Raw genomic sequence first — 20007 nt, forward strand, 5'->3', positions numbered from 1 at the left:
CATGTAATAGCATATTTTTTTTTTTTTATTAAGCTCTACTATTATGCGTAGTCAGATTTTGATCTTTAGTGCTTTCTGAAGTTGGGATGTGAATCGACATTCTTAATGTCATGTAACTTTCATTATAGCCTATAGCCTACTTTTGATTGTAAACTCTGTAAAACAACTAGGTTCTTATGGTGGATTTGAAGAAAGAGATGTGCAGCATCACGAGAAGCTGCAAACTTGTGCGAGCTGATGCTGAGGTGCAGGTTACAGCACACCAAAGATGATTCAAATATGATTTATTGTACATCTTAAAGTAATCTTCGACAACGAAAGATATCTATCGAGATGATCACAAGTGAAGGCGCGTCATGCCTCGTGATGCTTTGATAACGATTTGATCTGAATTCCGTTTGTCGTCAGTGCAGACGCAAATACAAATGGAGTTGACACACCCACATACAGGTGAGCAGCCATGAGTATTAATAGTCAGGAATGAAGCCAAGTCATTATATATCTACACACAGACAGATCAGTCTCCTCAAAGACTAAGGTAAGACATTTTGTATTCAATCCCCACATTTAATGAAATCTAATAAAATTTAAGTAAATCGAAATTAAATTCCAATTAAGCTAGGGTAAAAAAGGATTAATCTTAAAAATTGTACCTCAGGAAGTTCATACAATAGTGTACATTTTTGTTTAATTTAGATGATTGTCTTGCTGGTAACATGCCTTGCTGCCATTCTGTGCCCCACTGCTCACAGTTCAGACTCTGCAGTGGGTAAGTAGCTGAACCTCAGCATCATTTACTTAGTCACAATAGACCTTTTTCCCTTTTATTATTATTAATAATGTTATTTATTTATTCCATTTAGGAGTACAGAGTATTAAATGCTTTCAAACTTTTTAGGGAATAGTGTCACATTCCAGTTGTCTTTTCAGTGATTATTTTTTATTACTGTCAATTCACCCTAAACAGCATGGTGCTATCACGAGCCAGCCTGCAGTAAGTGTTTTTTTTTTTTTTTTTTTTTTTTTAAATCCACATAGAAATCAATTTACCTTTGAATTTACTTATGATTAAAATTGTGATGTTTTCATGAGCAAAAGCACATTTTCTGGTTTTAATTTGCAATAGATTTTACCACGTGGCCAAAAATTGTCTCAGATTTCTGCAGTGGATCAAAGCAATCTCCTATTGATATTGTGACTGCAAAAGTTCAGGCAAATTCCAACCTGACCTCATTCAACTTTACTGGTTTTGGTGACAACACAACCTTCTTGGCAATTACAAACAGTGGCGATTCTGGTAAGGGGCGCTGCCCACCAGGAAACTTATTTGGATGTTTTCTGCATTTATTTGACACATTGAACAGAACAGCCTTAAAATCAATTGCCGGTTTTCTCAGGGTTTGCTATTTCTTACAAAATATAGTTTGGACCCTGACTAGTATTTTCATTATAAGCAACTGTTTTTGGCTTATTGTGTTGTTAATGGCTAGCTAAATAAGGAATGAACTGATCAAACATGTGATGAAAGCTGTCACGTTACTTACATTTACTAATTTAGTTGATGCTTTTATCTAAAAATATTTGAGAGGAATACTACAACAAAAGCATATCATCCTAGGGACACAGTAACATTTAAAGTGCCACAATACAACATTCAAAAATTGCTTAGAAAAGTTCAAAAGTATAAGCCCTTGTACAGAGATGTGATATACATTGCCTGATGCTTAAAGGTGCACTCAGCGCTTTCTGAGAAACACTGTTGATATTTGAGGTCAACTGCCAAAACAAGCACACCCCTCCCTTCAGTGCTCCTTTGGAAGCTCCGCCCCCCCTAAATTCATGCAGGAGAGACAGTTTTATGCACGCCAGCTCCAGACACTCACATCTCTCCTGCTACTAAATCTAACATCACAACAACAGCATATATGAGTTCTGTGAAATAAAGCAAAATGTATGTTACCCACCTATCGAGAAGAAAAAGAGCAACTTCTGCTTCCGTCTTCAAGCCTTTTACCTCTCAGAGGTCTCTCCGCTGCTGAAAAGCCTCGCAGATGTTGACGCAGCTCCTAGCCTTAGACTTACCATAATCCTTCTTTTTTAGTTTATATTCGTCTGACCTTTTTCTCTTGGTCTGTTTCTCAGCCATTTGTCCTCCTTGGAGTTTAGAAAGTTTGCATCAGCCAGATTTGCTGTCGCTCTAATGTCGCTCTATCATTTACTCACCCGAACACCATCCCAGATGTGCATGACTTTTTTTCTTCTGCTGAATGCAAACAAATATTTTTAGAAGAATATCTCAGGTCTGTAGATCCATACAATGTAAGTGAATGGTGGCCAGAACTTTGAAGGCCCAAAAAACAATAAAGGCAGCATAAAAGTAATCCACACAACTCCAGTGGTTAAATCTATATCTTCTGAAGTGATATGATATGTGGTGAGAAACCGATCAATATTTCAGTCATTTATTTAATAAAAATTCTCCTTCCTGTTCAGTAGGTGGCGATGTGTACAAAGAATAAATGAACTTAAGATTTATAATTAAAAGAACTTAAATACTGATCTGTTTCTCACCAACATTTATCATATCACTTCTGATAATATGGACTTAATCACTGGATTAATATGGATTACTTTTGTGCTGCCTTTATATGCTTTTTGGGCCTTCAAAGTTCTGGCCACCATTCTCTTGCATTGTATGGGCCGACGAGCTGAGCTATTTTTCTAAAAATCTTTTGTGTTCAAAAGAAGAAAGAAAGTTATACACATCTGAGAGGAAATGATGAGAGAATTTTAAATTTGGGTGAACTATTCATTTAATATCAATGTTGATCTAGTAAGTGGTGAACCTTGTAAGTAATATATTAATTGTCTTGTCAGTGGTGGTCAAACTGGATGATAGTACAATGACAGTGGACGGAGGCAATCTTCCTGGTATGTACAACTCTGTACAATTCCATCTCCACTGGGGTAACGGCAGCTCCGCACCTGGCTCTGAGCACACTGTGGATGGCAAACAGTTCCCAATGGAGGTATGAATAGGATAAGAAACAATGTCTGAACGAATGAATTCATGAGTATGTGATCAGTCATTCACTGTACGTATACTCCATCTCTGTCACTGTAATTCTGTCTCTCAGCTGCACATTGTGAACGTTCATTCAAAGTACAACGGGAATGTCAGTTCGGCAATAGCTTCTAATGACACAACAGGATTGGCTGTTCTTAGTTTCTTCATTGAGGTGAGCAATGCTACCTTTATTACATCCAGAGAAAGGAAATGCAAACCTAAAAGTAAATACATATTATAAATGTACTTTATTTAACCATTAGGGAACCAATGACACAAGCAACACAAAAAGCTGGAAAACCCTAACATCATATTTGTCAAACGTCACCAATGCAGGTAAGGAAATGTTTTTTATTAACCGTGGCCCTTACAGTTTGAATGCTTAATAGAGCTGTTCAGCCATCATGTCAATATGTAGGTGAACCCGGAAGGTTAATTCGCCGTGGGTTGCCATGGGATTTTCCTATGGGTTTTTCTAATAGGGTTTTTCAACTTACTGTATAAGTAAAATAAGGTCTTTGGTAAAGATTACTTGAAGATACTTGGACAGTTTGTTCTGCAACATAAATTACACCCTTTCATACCTCAGACATGAATTTTGAAGCCACTGTGTGACTTTTAAAAAAAGTATACGATTCAATACGGCTTCAAAATTCACAGTTGGGGGGATGAAAGTGTGTAATTTATGTTGTATAACAAAATGACCACATATCTTCAAGTAATGTTTATCACAGACCTTATTTTACTTATAAATCCCAAACTGGGATTTTACTTTATAAAAACTCATAGTAAAATCCAGAGGGAACCAATGGCGAATTCTCTACTGGGTCTTTGAAAAACAACCTGAACAGCTCTATGGTGCACTCAGTATTATTTTGAATATGTCAACTGAATATGTAGAAATTCACTATTCACAGTAGGGCTGAACGATTAATCGAAATATAATTGAAATCGCGATATGACAGTGCGATTATCAAACTGCAAAGGCTATGATTTAATTAAATAAATAGCCTGCACATGCTGCACTTACTGTTACACAAACTCAAAGCACGTGTGAGGCTAATGATTTAAGTGCAATATATCTACAGCACTCTAGATTCACTAATTGCACAAAGGCTTGGCTGCTAAAAGTAACAATAATAATAATAATAATAATAATAGCTGTTGTTGTTAATATTATACAAAAATATATTTCCATAATAATTTCTTAATCTAATAATAACTTATTATTGGGTTGTAAAAAAATAATGATTAAAAGTGGGCTGAGAACCTATCACAAAGTAGACAAAAACAGGTACACAGTGTCTTCATTTGCGTGCTTATGATTTTATACATGTTTCAAAATTAAAATTCATTTTTGTGAGAGTAAAACTTTTATACTGAGGAATATAGCTTTAGACGCTCTGAGCAGCTCTTTGTCTGCTTTGGAAGACAGCAGAAACAGAGCGCTGTCTCTAAACAGAGGATCGCCCACTGGGTCATTGACGCCATCGCTTTGGCATATGTTTTGACTATAAAAACTCTACCAGTACAATAAGACAAAAATACACATGTTAAAAACACATTCTCTGAAAAACCTAAATATCTTATGCAGTGTTGTTTCTAAAACAAGATTAAACTAATTTATCTTGTTTTAAGGATTTTTAGATATTTTTACAGGAAAACAAATAAAAAATTATTATCAAGAATACGATTTTTGCCCTAATCTCAAAGGTCTTACTAGAAAAAAGAAATTATGATCTAACGTGAATTTCCTTGATAAAAAAAATATGATTGTGCCTGGTAACGTGCATGTAAAATGGCTAGAAATAGCATTTTAGCTTAGTGTAAAGCTGACAATTTACACAAGGTTTATTTCTATTTCTTCTGCTCCAAACTTACTTCAAACATACTTCTCTGTCTGCTCATATGAATGTAACACATCATAAGAAAGTGTTTCACCGCTGTTCAAATGCACTTTGGATCGCATCATTTATATGTATAAATATTAAATGAAACAAATGACAATAAAATGCAAAGTAATCTCTTCAGTAATCAAAATACTTTTTGAATGTAACTGTATTCTAATTACCAATGATTTAAATTGAAACTGTAGTGAAATACAGTTACTTATATTTTGTATTTTAAATACGTAATCCTGTTACATGTATTCCGTTACTCCCCAACCCTGTTCATATACTACATTGTTGTCACAGGACCTAACTATGTTGCATGTTTAATTTCTGCAAGTGGTGTCCAGTTATCATCTGGAAAATATGGATAATTTGCATTTCGTATCTAATTTGGCCAAAAATTTGTCCTATCAAATAATGGGTTAAGAATAAGATTAAAATATAAGATTGTAACAGGTTTGTTCAGTCATGTAAAAGAGGCATCGGGAGCCGGTTGAACACTCCAACGTCAGACTTTAATTAACAGAAAAGATCGCTTTTCAGCTTGCAAGCACCAACTCAAATATTAACTAGACACAGCCAGAACTCGGGTGTGGGTCACTCTTCTAACATCATCTGTGGACTCGGTTGACTTTTTATGTCCCCCATCATGTAATTAGCAATAATTTGACCTAGGTGAAGATCCTTACCGCTTCCTCTCTCCCTCAGACGATTGCTCGACCATGTCTCCACCTCCACAAAGATACTGTAAAAATAGTTATATAAAAATGCCATTCTGAACATTCACTATCAACCCTGCTTGGTAACTACAATGTCAAGGCTAGGGGCTTTTGTGACTTGGAGATACAGACAGCATTTTCTTATTGGAAAGTGGACGAGATATTGTATGAATGTCAATGCATTAGCTATATATGCAACTAAATGGCATCTGTAAACAAATTATGCTAGACATTTTCTCAGAACTAACTGCCCTTTTCAGAGCTATTTTTGCAAATATTTTTTTACTTTTAAGTTTTAACCAAGTGGATGTATGAAGTCAGTTCCTATAGGTGTAGAGTAACTATAGGTGTAGTTCATCATATTAACTATGGACATGTTCCACTAACGATGGACAACCAGAAAGTGACCAAATTCAAATTCTCTATTGTTGTGCAATTTAAACCCTAACAAACCTCTTGAGATCTATCTTTATTTAAAATAAATGCCATTTTTTTGACATTTTTCATATAATGCAAAGACATTCATAAATTTTTTTAGTGTTGGATTTGAGTCCCCCTTAGTCAAGTCCGAGTCTTTAAACAATCGAGTACGAGTTGAGTCCGAGTCCAAAAGGGGCCGGAAATTGTAACCGTAAACTCAACATCAATATTTTAAGCTCATTTTAACCTTCATAACTAAGAAAAACAATTTTTCAATATAAATGCAAAAAACAAATGATTAGTATCCTGCTGAACAAATTTCAAAGTGGTTTCAGAATGAAAGCATATGCTTTAGGTTTATGAAGACAAAACTGTCCTTTAACATGATTCTTATTGCGTTCTGTTGGCATTTCAATTATTTGTTGCTTTTTCCCCTCCACTCAAACATTGACTAAGGAAAGTGAAAGCTACATTAGTCATTACAACCAGTTATTATTATTTCAAATTTAATTTAGTATTTATTTCTACTTCATTTTCAATATGTCCATTCAATTTAGTTTAGTTTTATCTAAAAATGAGTGAAATACATTTAACGTAATTAATTAAATACATTTAATAAACGGTAATATTAAAACATTTAATAATGCCCATAAAATTAAATACAACAAAAGAAAATAAAAACAGAAAAGAAAAGATACCATTAAAAAATATATTGATATATTACAGTACTTCATTTCACACTTTTCAGTCCTCCTGCTGTGTCCAGGTGTAGCCTACTTCCCTAAAGTCAAGATCAAACTCACCATGGGCTGACGTTTCTTTTCACATTATATTTAGTATGGATAATAGGTGAATAGAGACTTCTCCCCGCACTTGTGTTCTTCATTGTATTTTCGGACTTTTTTGCCATTGAAATGCAAGTGCCAGCTTTACAGGTGTCACACAGAGGTTGCACTACAAATATGTGATGGACTGAGTTGTACAATTTCCATCATGATCTATTTCATCTATCATATTAGTTTAAATGTCCCTGATATGTAGTCAATTTGATTTTCTCGATATAGTCAAATTTCTTCAGTTAGAAATGACTTTGCGTAGTCTGATAAAACTTGTTCTATTTAATAATTTGCAGAGTTGGGGAACGTACTTTTTTTAACTTACGTTATTGATATTTCTGAATGAGAGTGGCAGAGCACGTGTGGCGAATGGCGATCTCTTTCCCACACACACATACAGCACGGGTGCTCGGGCGAGAGAGTTAAAAAAGTACTTTGAAAGAGTGCGCACTGCTTTCAGACAGAATAATCACACGTAAGGACATAAATGCACAGTATCAAATACACAGAATGTATGATAACTAACTAACTGTAGAGAGCACATCGATGTTGACAAAGCCAAATCCAGGACATTTTTTACATTTTGAAATCCCGGCCAGACGCTTTTTTCAGGTCTGAAAAAGAGGATATGTCTGGGGAAAAGAGGACGTATGATCACCCTATGATACATTATTTTTTTGTTTATTTGTTTGTTTGTTTTTCATTGCATCACAAATGCCATGGACTTGGCTGAACTCTGAAAAAAATCCCAAGTCCAAAAGGCTCGAGTCCGTGTCAAGACAGAGTAAAAATGCATCCGAGTCCATGACAAGTCCAAGCCCATTAAAATTGGACTCGTGACTCGGACTCAAGTCCGAACTCGAGTACCCCAACTCTATTTTTAAGTGTGGCTAAAGTGTCCAAGTACTTTTTGGGCTCACTGTATACTAATGTATACTCTCTTCACCTACATAAATTAGCAAACATACTCAGTTTAATTAAAGAGAGATGGGTAGCTTCCTTTCAACCTCTTGAAATCTGGTATATTTAGGCGATACAACAACAGACATCATGAATCAAATTACAATGGACAGTCTGCTTGGAAATGTGGACAGGACAAAATATTACCGTTACCAAGGCTCCCTTACCACGCCCAGCTGTAATGAAGTTGTGATCTGGACTGTGTTTAAAGACACCATCAAAGTCAGCCATGAGTTGGTAAGTCAGTGCAATTCTATGATTAACATTAGAAAAGAATCATCTATTATTGGGTTGAGAATGTTACATTCTTCACATTCTAAGATCATTTTAAATTATCTCTCCAAACAGATCAGTCTCTTTAGTACAACTGTCTATTTCAAGAAAACAAGCCTGCCAGTTCAGATTACAAACAACTTCAGAGGTGTTCAGTCTGTGAATGGCAGAGTTGTGACATCACAGGTGGCAGGAACCGTGACCTCTACAGTACCTTCATCAGCAGCCGCAACTAATTTCTGTATAATCACAGTACTTCTCTTTTCCAGTTCGTCCTGGCTGTAAAAACTAGGGTTTAACAATTAGAGTAATAAAGTATATTCTTAGCATAATAGTTCCCCCGAAAACGAACATTCATTATTTACGCACTCTCACATTGTTTCAAACCCATATGACTTTCTTCTGTGGAACACAAAAGCAGTTGTTTAAGTCTAAGTCACCATTAACTTTCACTGCATCTTTTTTTTTACATCCAATAAAAGTGAATGGTCATTCTGCATAACATCTCCTTTTGTGTTCCACAGCAGTAAGTAAGTCATACAGGTTTTCCAAACAACATGAGAGCGAGTAAATGATGACCAAATTTTCTGTCTTTTTTAACATTATGATCTAATTTAATTTAATTATCTTGTGAATAATGTGTTAACTTTAACATGTTTAATGATGGTTGATGTCTTCCATAATATGTAAATGTTTTGCGAATCAACTTACTTTTATTTGTTAATGATACTTGACTGTTCCTGTTTCTAGGTTTTGAAATCTTAAACATATTCTGGAGTTAAGATGGTATATATGAAGCTTATGATGTATTTGCTCTCTCTCTCTCTCTCTCTCTCTCTCTCTCTCTCTCTCTCTCACTCTCTCTCTCAATTACTTTATTGGCATGACTGTATGTTACAATGTTGCCAAAGCACAAGTTATAATCAAACAGATTAGAAACAAGTGTATAACATTAATCAACAGATTTAAACTGTGGATATTTATAACACAGTAATTAACAAACAAATAAACAAATGCATTGTATGTAAATATTTTAAATCACATGTAACTAATACACAGTAATATATAGTGTATATACTCTATAATGAAATAATATATGAACTAATGTATAAATTTAAGTGAAAAAGCTTGCTGTAGGGGCCATGTGTTCTTTCTCTCCTAATATTATTTGAATTTGTTAAATTTCAGGCAGTTCACATATTTCAGGTATAGACTCACTGGATTTTGCGAAGAATGTGTTTCTAATGAATTGATATTTTCCACAGTGGAGGAGAATATGTTTATATCTCTGTTTAGAATATCTCTGTTTCAACCTCTCCACTCTGGCAGTAAACACATGTCCTGTTTTCTCTGGGGAGCCAAGACTTTTTAAGTCTCCCTTTACTATGGCGAGGTTATGATCACTCAGCCTGTATTTGGTTAGAGCTGGTGAGTTTCAGGACCAGCTGGCTGAGAGGACTGCTTTTTGGGTTCAGTTCTTGGTCTAAAAATGCTTCATGGTGGAGTGTTTGATGGGGGCTTGATTTAAGGTGTTTCCAAAATTTAAGAGGTCTCTTTTGAATGTATAAAATGAATAGGTATCTGCCTAGTTCGGCTAAGTCCCCAGATCTCACTTCCATACAGGGAGATGGGTAAAATTACACTGTCAAATATTTTGTTCCAGGTTTTGATTGGGATTTCTATGTTATGAAATTTTCTTTTAATGGCATATAATGCTCTCCTTGCTTTCTCCTTCAGTGTGTTAACAGCCAGACCAAAGCAACCTGACGTGCTCATTTTTAGTCCAAGATAGTTGTAATTTAGTGTGTGTTCTAGGGTGGTGTTGCCTAGTGTGAAAAAAATATTTGCTATCTTGATGTCTGGCTTTCTTTTGAAAAATCATAATTTTGGTTTTAATAGGATTGACTGCCAGGGCACAGTTGTGGCAGTACTGCTGGAGCAGGTCTAGGTACTGCTGTAGACCTTCAGCTGTGGGTGACAGCAGCACCAGATCATCTGCATACAGGAGAAACTTCTGCTCTCTCTCTCTCTCTCTCTCTCTCTCTCACACACACACACACACACACACACACACACCTTGCAATCAAAAATATTCAGCCCCCTGACCTGCAAGACATTCTGGTGATGTCACTAAAAACACATCAACTAAAACCTCAGTAAACAGTCAAAAAGGTTTTTTAATACACATTTGAGTGATTTTGAGAACATTTTCATATTTTAAATGAAAATAATCATATTCTCTCCACAAATGTCAGTATTTTGTGGAGCATCCTTTACCCTTTATAACATCTAATAAATGTTTCAGGTAAGTGCCTTCAAGCTTCTGACACCTCTCAGTTGGAATCTTAATCCATTTCTCATGTGCAAAAGCTGCAGCTCATTGACATTTGACATTCCAGCTCAAAGATTTTCAACTGGATTTTAATGCAGGGACTTAAATGGCCATTCAAGGACATTTCAAGACCCATCAATGAACCATGCTTTGAAAAAAACTTGTCTGTATCCTCGGCAAGTCCAATGATCACCAAGCTTCAATTAACACAAGGAAGGCATCGCATTCCTTGCCAAAATGGCCTGATGCCTTAAAGAATCCATGGTAATAATATTAATAATTCCATACATTTATATAGCACTTTCCAAGGCACTCAAAGCACTTTACATAGTAGCAGGGAAATCTCCTCCATCACCACCACCATTGTGCAGCATTCACCTGGATAATGCAATGGCAGCCACAGGCAGAGTTCCCTTTGCCATAATTGCATAGAAAAGCATATTTGGTTTACGCCATTAAACTTCAATTTTTAAACTTAAATAAGTGTCATTATAAAGGTGAAGACTTGATTGTGTTTTAAAACAATACATTTTATAGCCTTACATATTTAGAAAACAAGGAATAGGAGTTGAATAATTACGACATGGCTGTATTTAAAAAATAAAATTAAAATAAAATCATGCTACTCAGAAATATTAGGTTATATATTCACATTATCACTTTGAATATGTCACTCAACTGATATTGATGTAATCAATCAGAATTACTTAATTCAGAAAAGGCTTAAATTTGCCAATTTTTCTGTCTCGGAGAGGGCTGAATAATTTTGATTGCAATCACATATGTATTATCTATCTATCTATCTATCTATCTATCTATCTATCTATCTATCTGTCTATCTGTCTGTCTGTCTGTCTGTCTGTCTGTCTATATACATATACACATACACTGATGGGAAAATAGACACCCATCATGTTGTGTAAAACATACTGAAATTTCTGCAACAATGCATCATTAATCAAAATCTGGAACTTGGGCAATATCTTCAAGATATCTGTCTTTTAGCTATGGAGAAGTCTATGGCTGTATCCGAAACCAAAGGCAGCTGTCTTGCACAGTCAGTCAATGATTTAACAGACAGTGTTAAGGTTCCACCTAAGGAAGTTGGTTTCAGACAGGCTTTGAGGCACCATTATCATAATAGTATAATGTGATTGTGAACTGATTTAGTACAAATTCTGGGCTTTAGACATAACTAAGCAAATATTAAATGATTACAATGCTTATTGTTATAACTTCTCAATCATCAGCTTATTGGTAATGCTTTTTGTTGCAATTACTTATGCTAGAAATTGAATCATAAGTGGAAAAAATAAACAATTTCAACCACTCATTCAAACACCATTTTTATTCTTTCCACCAAATACCAAACCATACACAAATACTCTGGGATATCACTGGAAGTGAAATATGCATTTATGCTACCTTTAAAAAATGACAAGATGAACCAGTAGACATAATTGCATACAAACACTGGATACAAATGTGACATCTTTCTACCTGTGTATACTGCCTGTGAGGCCAGCATTATTCAGGTTTCGGACACAGCCATCATGTGACCATTGTCGTCAACTTGTAACACCTGAAACAAGTGTTCTTAATCACCTGACACACTTAAGGGAAATACCAGTCCCTACAAGATGTTGGGCTCCCTCTACATTTGTTTGCATCTCTCAAGGACTTTTAAAGCTTTTAAGTGCAAAGTTTTCAGATTTGATCATTGTTATAACGTAGGGCTTTACAGATTTAATACAGGAGTTTGACTATAAATAGGAAGAGAGAAAGCCAAGGGCCAGTGAAATTAATTAAATAGACTAAAATGGTAAGATACTGTAGCAGTGAAATGACTCGCAGTTGTCTTTTGTTAGGATTGAAGTTAGTTTTCCCTTTGCTTTTATTAACAAATGTATTGTTGGGCCTCATGTGCTCAGATAGGAGGCCTACACACAGTCATAAAGCCTGACTGAGGCCTGTAGGAACACTCAAAGCCAAACGGCACCGAAATCAAACAAAGGGTGTCCAAACAGACTACAGATCCCATCAAGCCTTGCTCACTTTACACCTAAGAGTGAAATTCTGAAGGATTGAACTCTCAACTCCTATTGGATGAAACGCACGGCAGAACGTGTCCCTCAACCATGATGTCACTGAGAGTATAAAACCCTGGAGATTCCTCCTAAGCTTACTTCCAGTGACAGTATTCGCCTCATCATTCTCTGGCCGGAAACCTCATTCTCTGCGTGACACTTTGTTCACTCCTTCTCTCCTTACAAACACACACACACACACACACACACACACACACACACACACACACACACACACACACACACACACACATGTTGGTGCAGCTATCCTTATGAGGACTCTCCATAGACATTATGATTTTTATATTGTACAAACTATAGATTCTATCTCCTAACCCTAACCCTACCCCTAAACCTAACCCTCACAGAAAACTTTCTGCATTTTTACATTTTCAAAAAAAAATATCGTTTAGTATGTTTTTTTAAGTGATTTGAATTATCGGGACACTAGAAATGTTCTCATAAACCACATTTATAGCATAATACCCTTGTAATTACCAGTTTGTAACCTAAAAAAATTTCCTCGTAAACCACTTAAACCTGCCCACACACACACACACATCTACCCTCCTCATGTATTATACTGTAGGCTTATCTGTTACATATCTAATCATGTTACTGTTTAGTTTGTAGTTGGAAGTCGGAAGTTTATCGACTGCATTGCATAGATTATTAATTGATATTACTGCATCAATAAACTTTGTTATACTTTAAAGAGAAGTGTTTTGGTATTGTTCTGCATGCACCTGTGCCAAGGACTGGCAGGGGATGTCAGTGCTCGGATTCAAGCCTTCATTGTTCCCTTTTTGAATGTCGATGTTCTCCGGACGTTGACTTTCCTAAGAGAACACTCCTATATTGAGACTGCTATACTGTCTGGTTATTAGTCCCTGATTCCAGGGTGGTGCCCCGGCAATATTAATTCTTAATAATATTCTATTGATTTTGATAATTGATGGTTATCTTTGATGATTGTTGATTTGAAGGATTGATAAGCTAATGTTGATTCTAATCAATATTCTATTGATTTGAATAATTAATAGTTATCTTTGATAATTATTCATTATTGCTATTAACAAAACCAGCTCCTGAATGAAGCCACAACAGTATTTATTATTGTTATTATTTTATTTATTTTAACAGATGAATGCTTTGCTCATGGTCTGCCTTGCAGTTTGTCTGATGCCCATGTCACACAGTGCATATATCCTTGTGTGTAAATGAAGCTGATCACATTAATTGGCAAATTTGTAAATTCTCTAATGCAATGTTATTGAATCATTGTTTAATCACCCTTGGTGTTTATAAGAAAATACTTTGCTACTTAATGTTTCAAACATTTCAATAGTTAATCTTGCTCTACTTTGGTTTTTCCCAGCTTGGTGCTATCACATGCCATCTTGTAGTAAGTTTCTTTCTCCTTTTAATAGGTTACACTTATGTCCCTCATGGCCTAAAAGTAAACCTTAAACAATTCAAACGCTTCATACTGTATAATTTGAAATTCAGTGCAGTAGCTCTGGTAGTTTTTGTAGAGACTGCTTTGCCACTTTGCTTGATGAATCCCAACAAGTATATCATATGCCTCATTGTTGTTCAGAAAGGTTGGAATCTGATCTGTTTCATTTGTTTGTTTTTTTTTTTTTGTGTCTGAGGTGAGGTCACTTGGCCCACAATCACAAGCAAAGAATGTAATGGCACTCAACAGTCTACAAAAAGATATTGTTAATGCCAATGTTCAAGCTAATGCCAGTTTAACCTCTTTCAATTTCAGTGGCTATGACGATGACACCACCTTATCTATGATTGAAAATACTGGCAAGACAAGTGAGTAACTCTCTATTATTTTGTGTTTCCTCTGTTTACTTTTACTCACCATTATCTTCAGCATGCTGATCAGGAGTTATTTTGTGTATTGGATAGTTAAGGGCTGAACATGTGTACTTGCACACTTCATTCGTATTTGGCTTTACTCTTTAGTTAAGGTTACACTTGATCACAAGAAAATGCATGTAGAAGGAGATCTGCCAGGCTTGTTTACTAGTATGGAGTTTCATCTTCACTGGGGCAATGGTAGTGCCATGCCTGGATCTGATCACACTGTAGATGGCAAACAATGCCCCATGGAGGTATGGACAATGTACTGGAAGTACAACTTTACCACTTTTAGTAGTAATGCTGTGTCACACACTACTTGTCTTGTCCATTTGTTTCAGCTGCACATAGTGAATAAAGCTGTAGCTGATTCACATGAATTGGCTGCCTTTGGTTTCTTTATAGAGGTATGTTTCCGTTTTTGCCTACCAATAATGTTTGAGACTGTATTACAGTTTTGAGTGTTTCAAGTGTGGTTTGACACACAGGCCACTAATGACACCGGGAAACCAGAAAGCTGGAAGACCATAACATCTTATCTGACAAAAATTGCCAATGAAGGTAAGGACATAATCAGTAGTAGATAAAGTGTCAAAGCACAGACTATCTAATGTAATTTTCTCCCCCCAAATATTGTTTTTAAAAGCACTTTCTGCTCTTTAGGTGAAAGCGCATGCATCACCCAATTTATCTCCATGGATGATCTGCATCCTGGGGTGGACAGGACTAAATTTTAACATTATCTTGGTTCTTTGACCACAACTGCAATGAAAGTGTAGTGTGGACAATCTTTAAAGACCCCATCAAAGTCAGCCAGGATTTGGTATGTCTAATCTAGACACTACACCATTCTGAGCAATATCTTACAATATGGCCAAAAGTATGTGGACACCTAAACACCACAACTGTACATCCTTGTTGAACATTTTATTTATGGTTAATTTCAAAACCATATGCATAAATCGTATGGCATGAAATATGTGCCATTGGGGCTTGAACTTGAATTTTAGGACTTGAATTTGAACATGTTTCAAATTTGAAATTCAAATGTACGTGGCACGATTTCAGATTCCTTTTTTTAAAACACTGATTCAGGTTTTATATTCAGATTTGGTTAAATTTGACGACGACATTGAGGTACTCTGAGCAATCAAGCCTGTATGCAATCAAACTCCTTAGCCAATCAATGTTGCTCACAGTTCAGATTTGGAAGAGGATGGGTCCGCTGTGAAATAGTGCCAACGTGGAATCATGGCCGAATGAGAGCCACCACCTCTCTCTAGCGTAAGTTACTTGTTCTGCCCTGATGCAAACTCCAGACATAATTAGTGTGATTGGTAAACAGGCTGTTTGATGCATTAAATAAATGTTTATCAGTCATCTGATATCTGACGTGTTTACTTTTCATTATCAGATCAATGTTTGCCACCAGTGTTGTAACTACAAGGCAGTTAGCTAATCTTTGCTGCTGTTTTTTATTTTTTATTTAATTTTTTACTAATGCTCTATATAACACCTAGGAGAAAACATAAATCTTTGCTGCTGTTTCACGAGCCAACCAGCTACCGTTTAAGTTAACACTAGATTGCCAAGTAAGAAGTAGTAATTGAGGTCTATATGTGGAAATAGAAGATATGTGCCAACAAATATTCTAGCTACCTAACTCGCATTTACTAGTATAGTACAGCGATTTAGTATACTTGCCATAAGAATTAGGGGTGTCATCAAAATCATGGACCAATCAGTTTAAGAAAACACATAGTCTGTGTTTATGATGACCGACCTTCCAATCCAGACCTGACTAATGTTAAGTTAACGTTAGCTACAGTGAAATAAGAAATAAGAAATAATGAAATAAGAGTAGACTATCTAGCAAACATGACATTACACAGAAGGTGGTTGGCTTGCGAAACACAGCAAACATTAGCTAACTGCCTATTTGAACCTGTGGCAAACATTGATCTGATAAATATTTTTTTCATGCATCAAACAGCCAGTTTACCAATCACACTAATTATGTCTGGAGTTTGCATCAGGGCAGAACAAGTAACTTACGCTAGAGAGAGGTGGTGGCTCTCATTCGGCCATGATTCCACGTTGGCACTATTTCACTGCGGACCAAACCTCTTCCAAATATGAACTGTGAGTTACATTGTGATTGGTCAAGAAGAAGTTTGAGGCTTTCTACTAGTTGGAACTTGGTTGTGGGGATTCAGACACGAGCGTCAGTGAGGACAGGCACTTATTTTGGGTGATGGGATCTGGCTTGCAGTTGGCTTTCCAATTAATTCCAAAGGTGTTCAGTGGGGTTCAGGTCTGTGCCCAGATGCAAGAAACCACTAAAGTTCAGAAAAAACACAAACAAGGGTATTGTCGCCAAGGGGTTTCTTATTTTAAAGGAATATTCCGGGTTCAATACAAGTTAAGCTCAAACGAAAGCATTTGTGGCATAATATTGATTACCATAATTTAGTTTGACTTGCCCTTCCTTCAAAAAAGCAAAAATCTGGGTTACAGTGAGGAACAATGGAGGTGGATGGGGGGCCAGTTTTTGAATACTCACTTTTTCTAAAGTGTAGCCACAATGTGTGTCGACATGATTTAGTGTGATAAAAAAACCCAATAAAATCACAGTTTTATTTGAAGTACATGATTGGATTAAACTATCCAATCACAATCCCCTATCAGTAGACGTCCAGTTAGTGAACTGATTGAACAGTCAGTCTGAAAGAGCACACAGATGAAATTGCGGCTGGAAAAATGTCAAGGAAGCGTGCATGTAATGAGGATCTTCAAAAAGAGTTTACATTTCTAAAAATGGAGTCACAGACAGAGCCTAGTAAAGTGAGATGTGAGATTTGTGGAGCTCGCTTTTCTATCACCCATAGAGGCTGCACCGACATCGCGCAGCATGTATGTACAAAAAAGCACGTGGATGCTTCTAAAAGTGTGCCACACCAAGTGTTAGCTTGAAGTTGGTGACATGCAAACGGATGATTTCTTTTGTGCAGTGAGAAACTTTTATTCAGCATCGGTGGATTACCTCCAAAATTGGAGCCGCTCATTGGAAAACATGGAAAAACTTGAGTGGGCCCTACTGAGAAACATCCCATAGTGGAAAGACATTCAGAGCAGCCTCAAACACTTCTCCAGAATCCCCATTCTCAGTTTGATTGACGAAACCACACTCTTTGATGAGTGGGTTTGTGTGAAAAACATTGTCACTCGTCGCATCACTAAGTGGAACATGAACAAGATGGCCATGTCTGAGAGATGGACAGAAATTTTTCGTGAGCTGGAGAGCAAGACCATCAACTTCAGAGTCTTAGCCAATGTCGTGGAGTTTGTTTTATGCCTGCCTGGGACATCTGCATCTGTTGAGCGTGTGTTAATTAATGAATGCAGCATGGACACCGGATAAATCTTGACTCAGTGTAACAGTCATGAAGGCAATGCTTTTTGTGCATCTTAATTTTGGACTGGACTGCTCTGCATTTTACGATAAACTCTTGAAAGACAAGCGCACACTGAGAAAAATTGCTGCCAGCGAAAAGTACAAGGTGACAACTGTTACAGAAGCGGATGCACACTCTACTTCACACTGATCTGCACCTAGGTAAGGATACGTCAATTTAATTTTTGCTGGGAGGGGGCTGTCCCATTTTCCACAAGCAGGAATCTGGTCACCCTAATTATGGGCCTTGCTTTTGTGTAGATAAAATGCTAAACTAATTAGAAGGGGGTGTCTGCATACCTTTGGCCATGTAGTGCATTTATGGTGTGTTACACTTTTGGCTTCATGTGGGACTATATTAAATTATTTGCTTCTCCAAATTCTAGATCAACCTCTTCAGAACTGTCTACATCAACATGTCAACCAACTCTCCCCTAATGGCTAACACTTTCAGAGGTGTTCAGCCAATCAGTAACAGGACTGTGATATCACAAGTGGCAGGTACCAGAATTACTGGTTCTAAAATGCCAACATAAACCACAACAAAACCATAAATGACCTCCTCTGTGTGCAATACTTATGTACCTCATCCTACATCTGATTTAAAAACTGATGGATACTGGTAGGATTATGTTGCACAATTTGCATGGGTGTAATAGCTTTTTGCACTGAAGTTAATGTAAAAAATTATGTTTAAATGATAATATATTGTGAAAAGAAATTATTATAAAACACTGTGAAAATAGAAACCTTTAGTCAGATTTATGTCAGTCTTGTGAAGTATTATTCCAGTAGCATATTTAAGGTTTCATACAGTAAATTTTAATGTTTAAGCCAAATGTTTTGGGTCAGTGACAAATATTCCCATCCTTAGCTTGTTAACTGCAACTGTTCCAAGTTTCAAACAGAACAATGGAATCTGGGATGGACAAAGTACTGTTTTAGGCTTTGACTAAATGCAGGTAGTAGTGTGAGGGTGATGGATGTCATTGATTCAAAAATATTTGGTTTAGAAAAGTTCTTGATTAAAAATGTTTAATGTGTCAATGACCAAGTACATGCATTTGGTGCTATGTTTTCCAACTCACAGGTGCTGCTTGAGTTTTGTTTGGCCCTAATAAATATTTGCACAGAAAAGGTTTGTCTTTTGCCTTTTGAAAATGACATGTGGCACCAACATGTGTGTGTTTGTCTCTGTCAAAATGCTTGTGGCTTCAGTTCAAATAGCCAAGCATTCAAAAGATTTAACTAGTCACACAACATTTACATGTAATTTTTACCAATTCGGTTTTAATGCATATTTTGTCTTCTGCTTCTGTTGGACCCCAAATAAACACAATATGTTAATGTTGCATGAGTTTCGGCAACGGAGGCTTACTCTAGACATGACCAGAGATTAATTTATTTACTGAGATACCAACCTCTGCAGCTCTACCATAGGAGAGAGTGTAATTGTCAACTTGGATCATGTGAGTCAATCATATTCACCTTATGTGCCAGTGGCCATCTTGAAAATTTTGTCTTTGAACTTCCAGGATTGCGGTCAATATAGAGATATCTATGGTGTTGATGTCAGAGTCTGAGTAGCTAACGAAGTGGATTTACAGGTTTTAGAGTTGCAAAAAGGTATCACAAGTATTTTAAAGTGTTCCCCTGTCCTGATTTAAAACACTCAAAAAATCTGCTTACCTTAACAATAACGCGATGAGTGAATGACACGAGGAGATGGCCAGAGGTGTCGTACAGAGATATTTAGGGGCCAAGCCTCGAAGCTGCTGTAGCCCCTAATGTATCCATTAGTATTATTATAATTACTCTTCCTCCCAAATGGGAGTCTATGGCAGCCCATAGAACCATTCGTATGAAAATTATGAAATTGATAGGGGTGGTCATAAATAGTTCCCATAGCAAATTTGGGACCTCTAGGAAAAACTCCATAGCGCCACTACCAGTTCAAAAATTAACTTTTCTTTTGTGCGTATCTTTTCAACAGTTTGTTCTAGAAACAAAATAATTTTTTGTCTGATTACTATCTTCTTTAATGTTTCTCTAAATGAACCCCCATACATTATAACTCCGCCCATTACAGTAG

At 36.4% G+C, this 20007-nt stretch overlaps 2 protein-coding genes across 2 annotated transcripts; both read left to right on the forward strand.

Moving 5' to 3' along the window:
* Positions 1-489: 489 nt before the first annotated feature.
* Positions 490-9119, forward strand: LOC127423490 (carbonic anhydrase 4-like). The gene is made up of 9 exons (XM_051667839.1): positions 490-538; positions 697-769; positions 968-994; positions 1127-1297; positions 2878-3029; positions 3138-3239; positions 3331-3403; positions 7965-8131; positions 8243-9119. The coding sequence occupies exons 2-9, from the start codon at positions 697-699 to the stop codon at positions 8450-8452; spliced, it is 975 nt and encodes a 324-aa protein (XP_051523799.1). The 5' UTR covers positions 490-538; the 3' UTR covers positions 8453-9119.
* A 2387-nt stretch (positions 9120-11506) lies between these two features.
* ca15b (carbonic anhydrase XVb) lies at positions 11507-18451 on the forward strand. Its single transcript, XM_051666675.1, is given in 10 exon segments — positions 11507-11606; positions 13965-13991; positions 14242-14297; positions 14299-14413; positions 14567-14715; positions 14803-14868; positions 14950-15022; positions 15125-15217; positions 15220-15284; positions 18302-18451. Coding segments are annotated over 10 exon segments (894 nt in total).
* The last annotated feature ends 1556 nt before the right edge of the window (positions 18452-20007 follow it).

The sequence above is a fragment of the Myxocyprinus asiaticus genome, chromosome 32, assembly GCF_019703515.2.
Source record: "Myxocyprinus asiaticus isolate MX2 ecotype Aquarium Trade chromosome 32, UBuf_Myxa_2, whole genome shotgun sequence".
Taxonomy (NCBI): Eukaryota; Metazoa; Chordata; class Actinopteri; order Cypriniformes; family Catostomidae; genus Myxocyprinus; species Myxocyprinus asiaticus.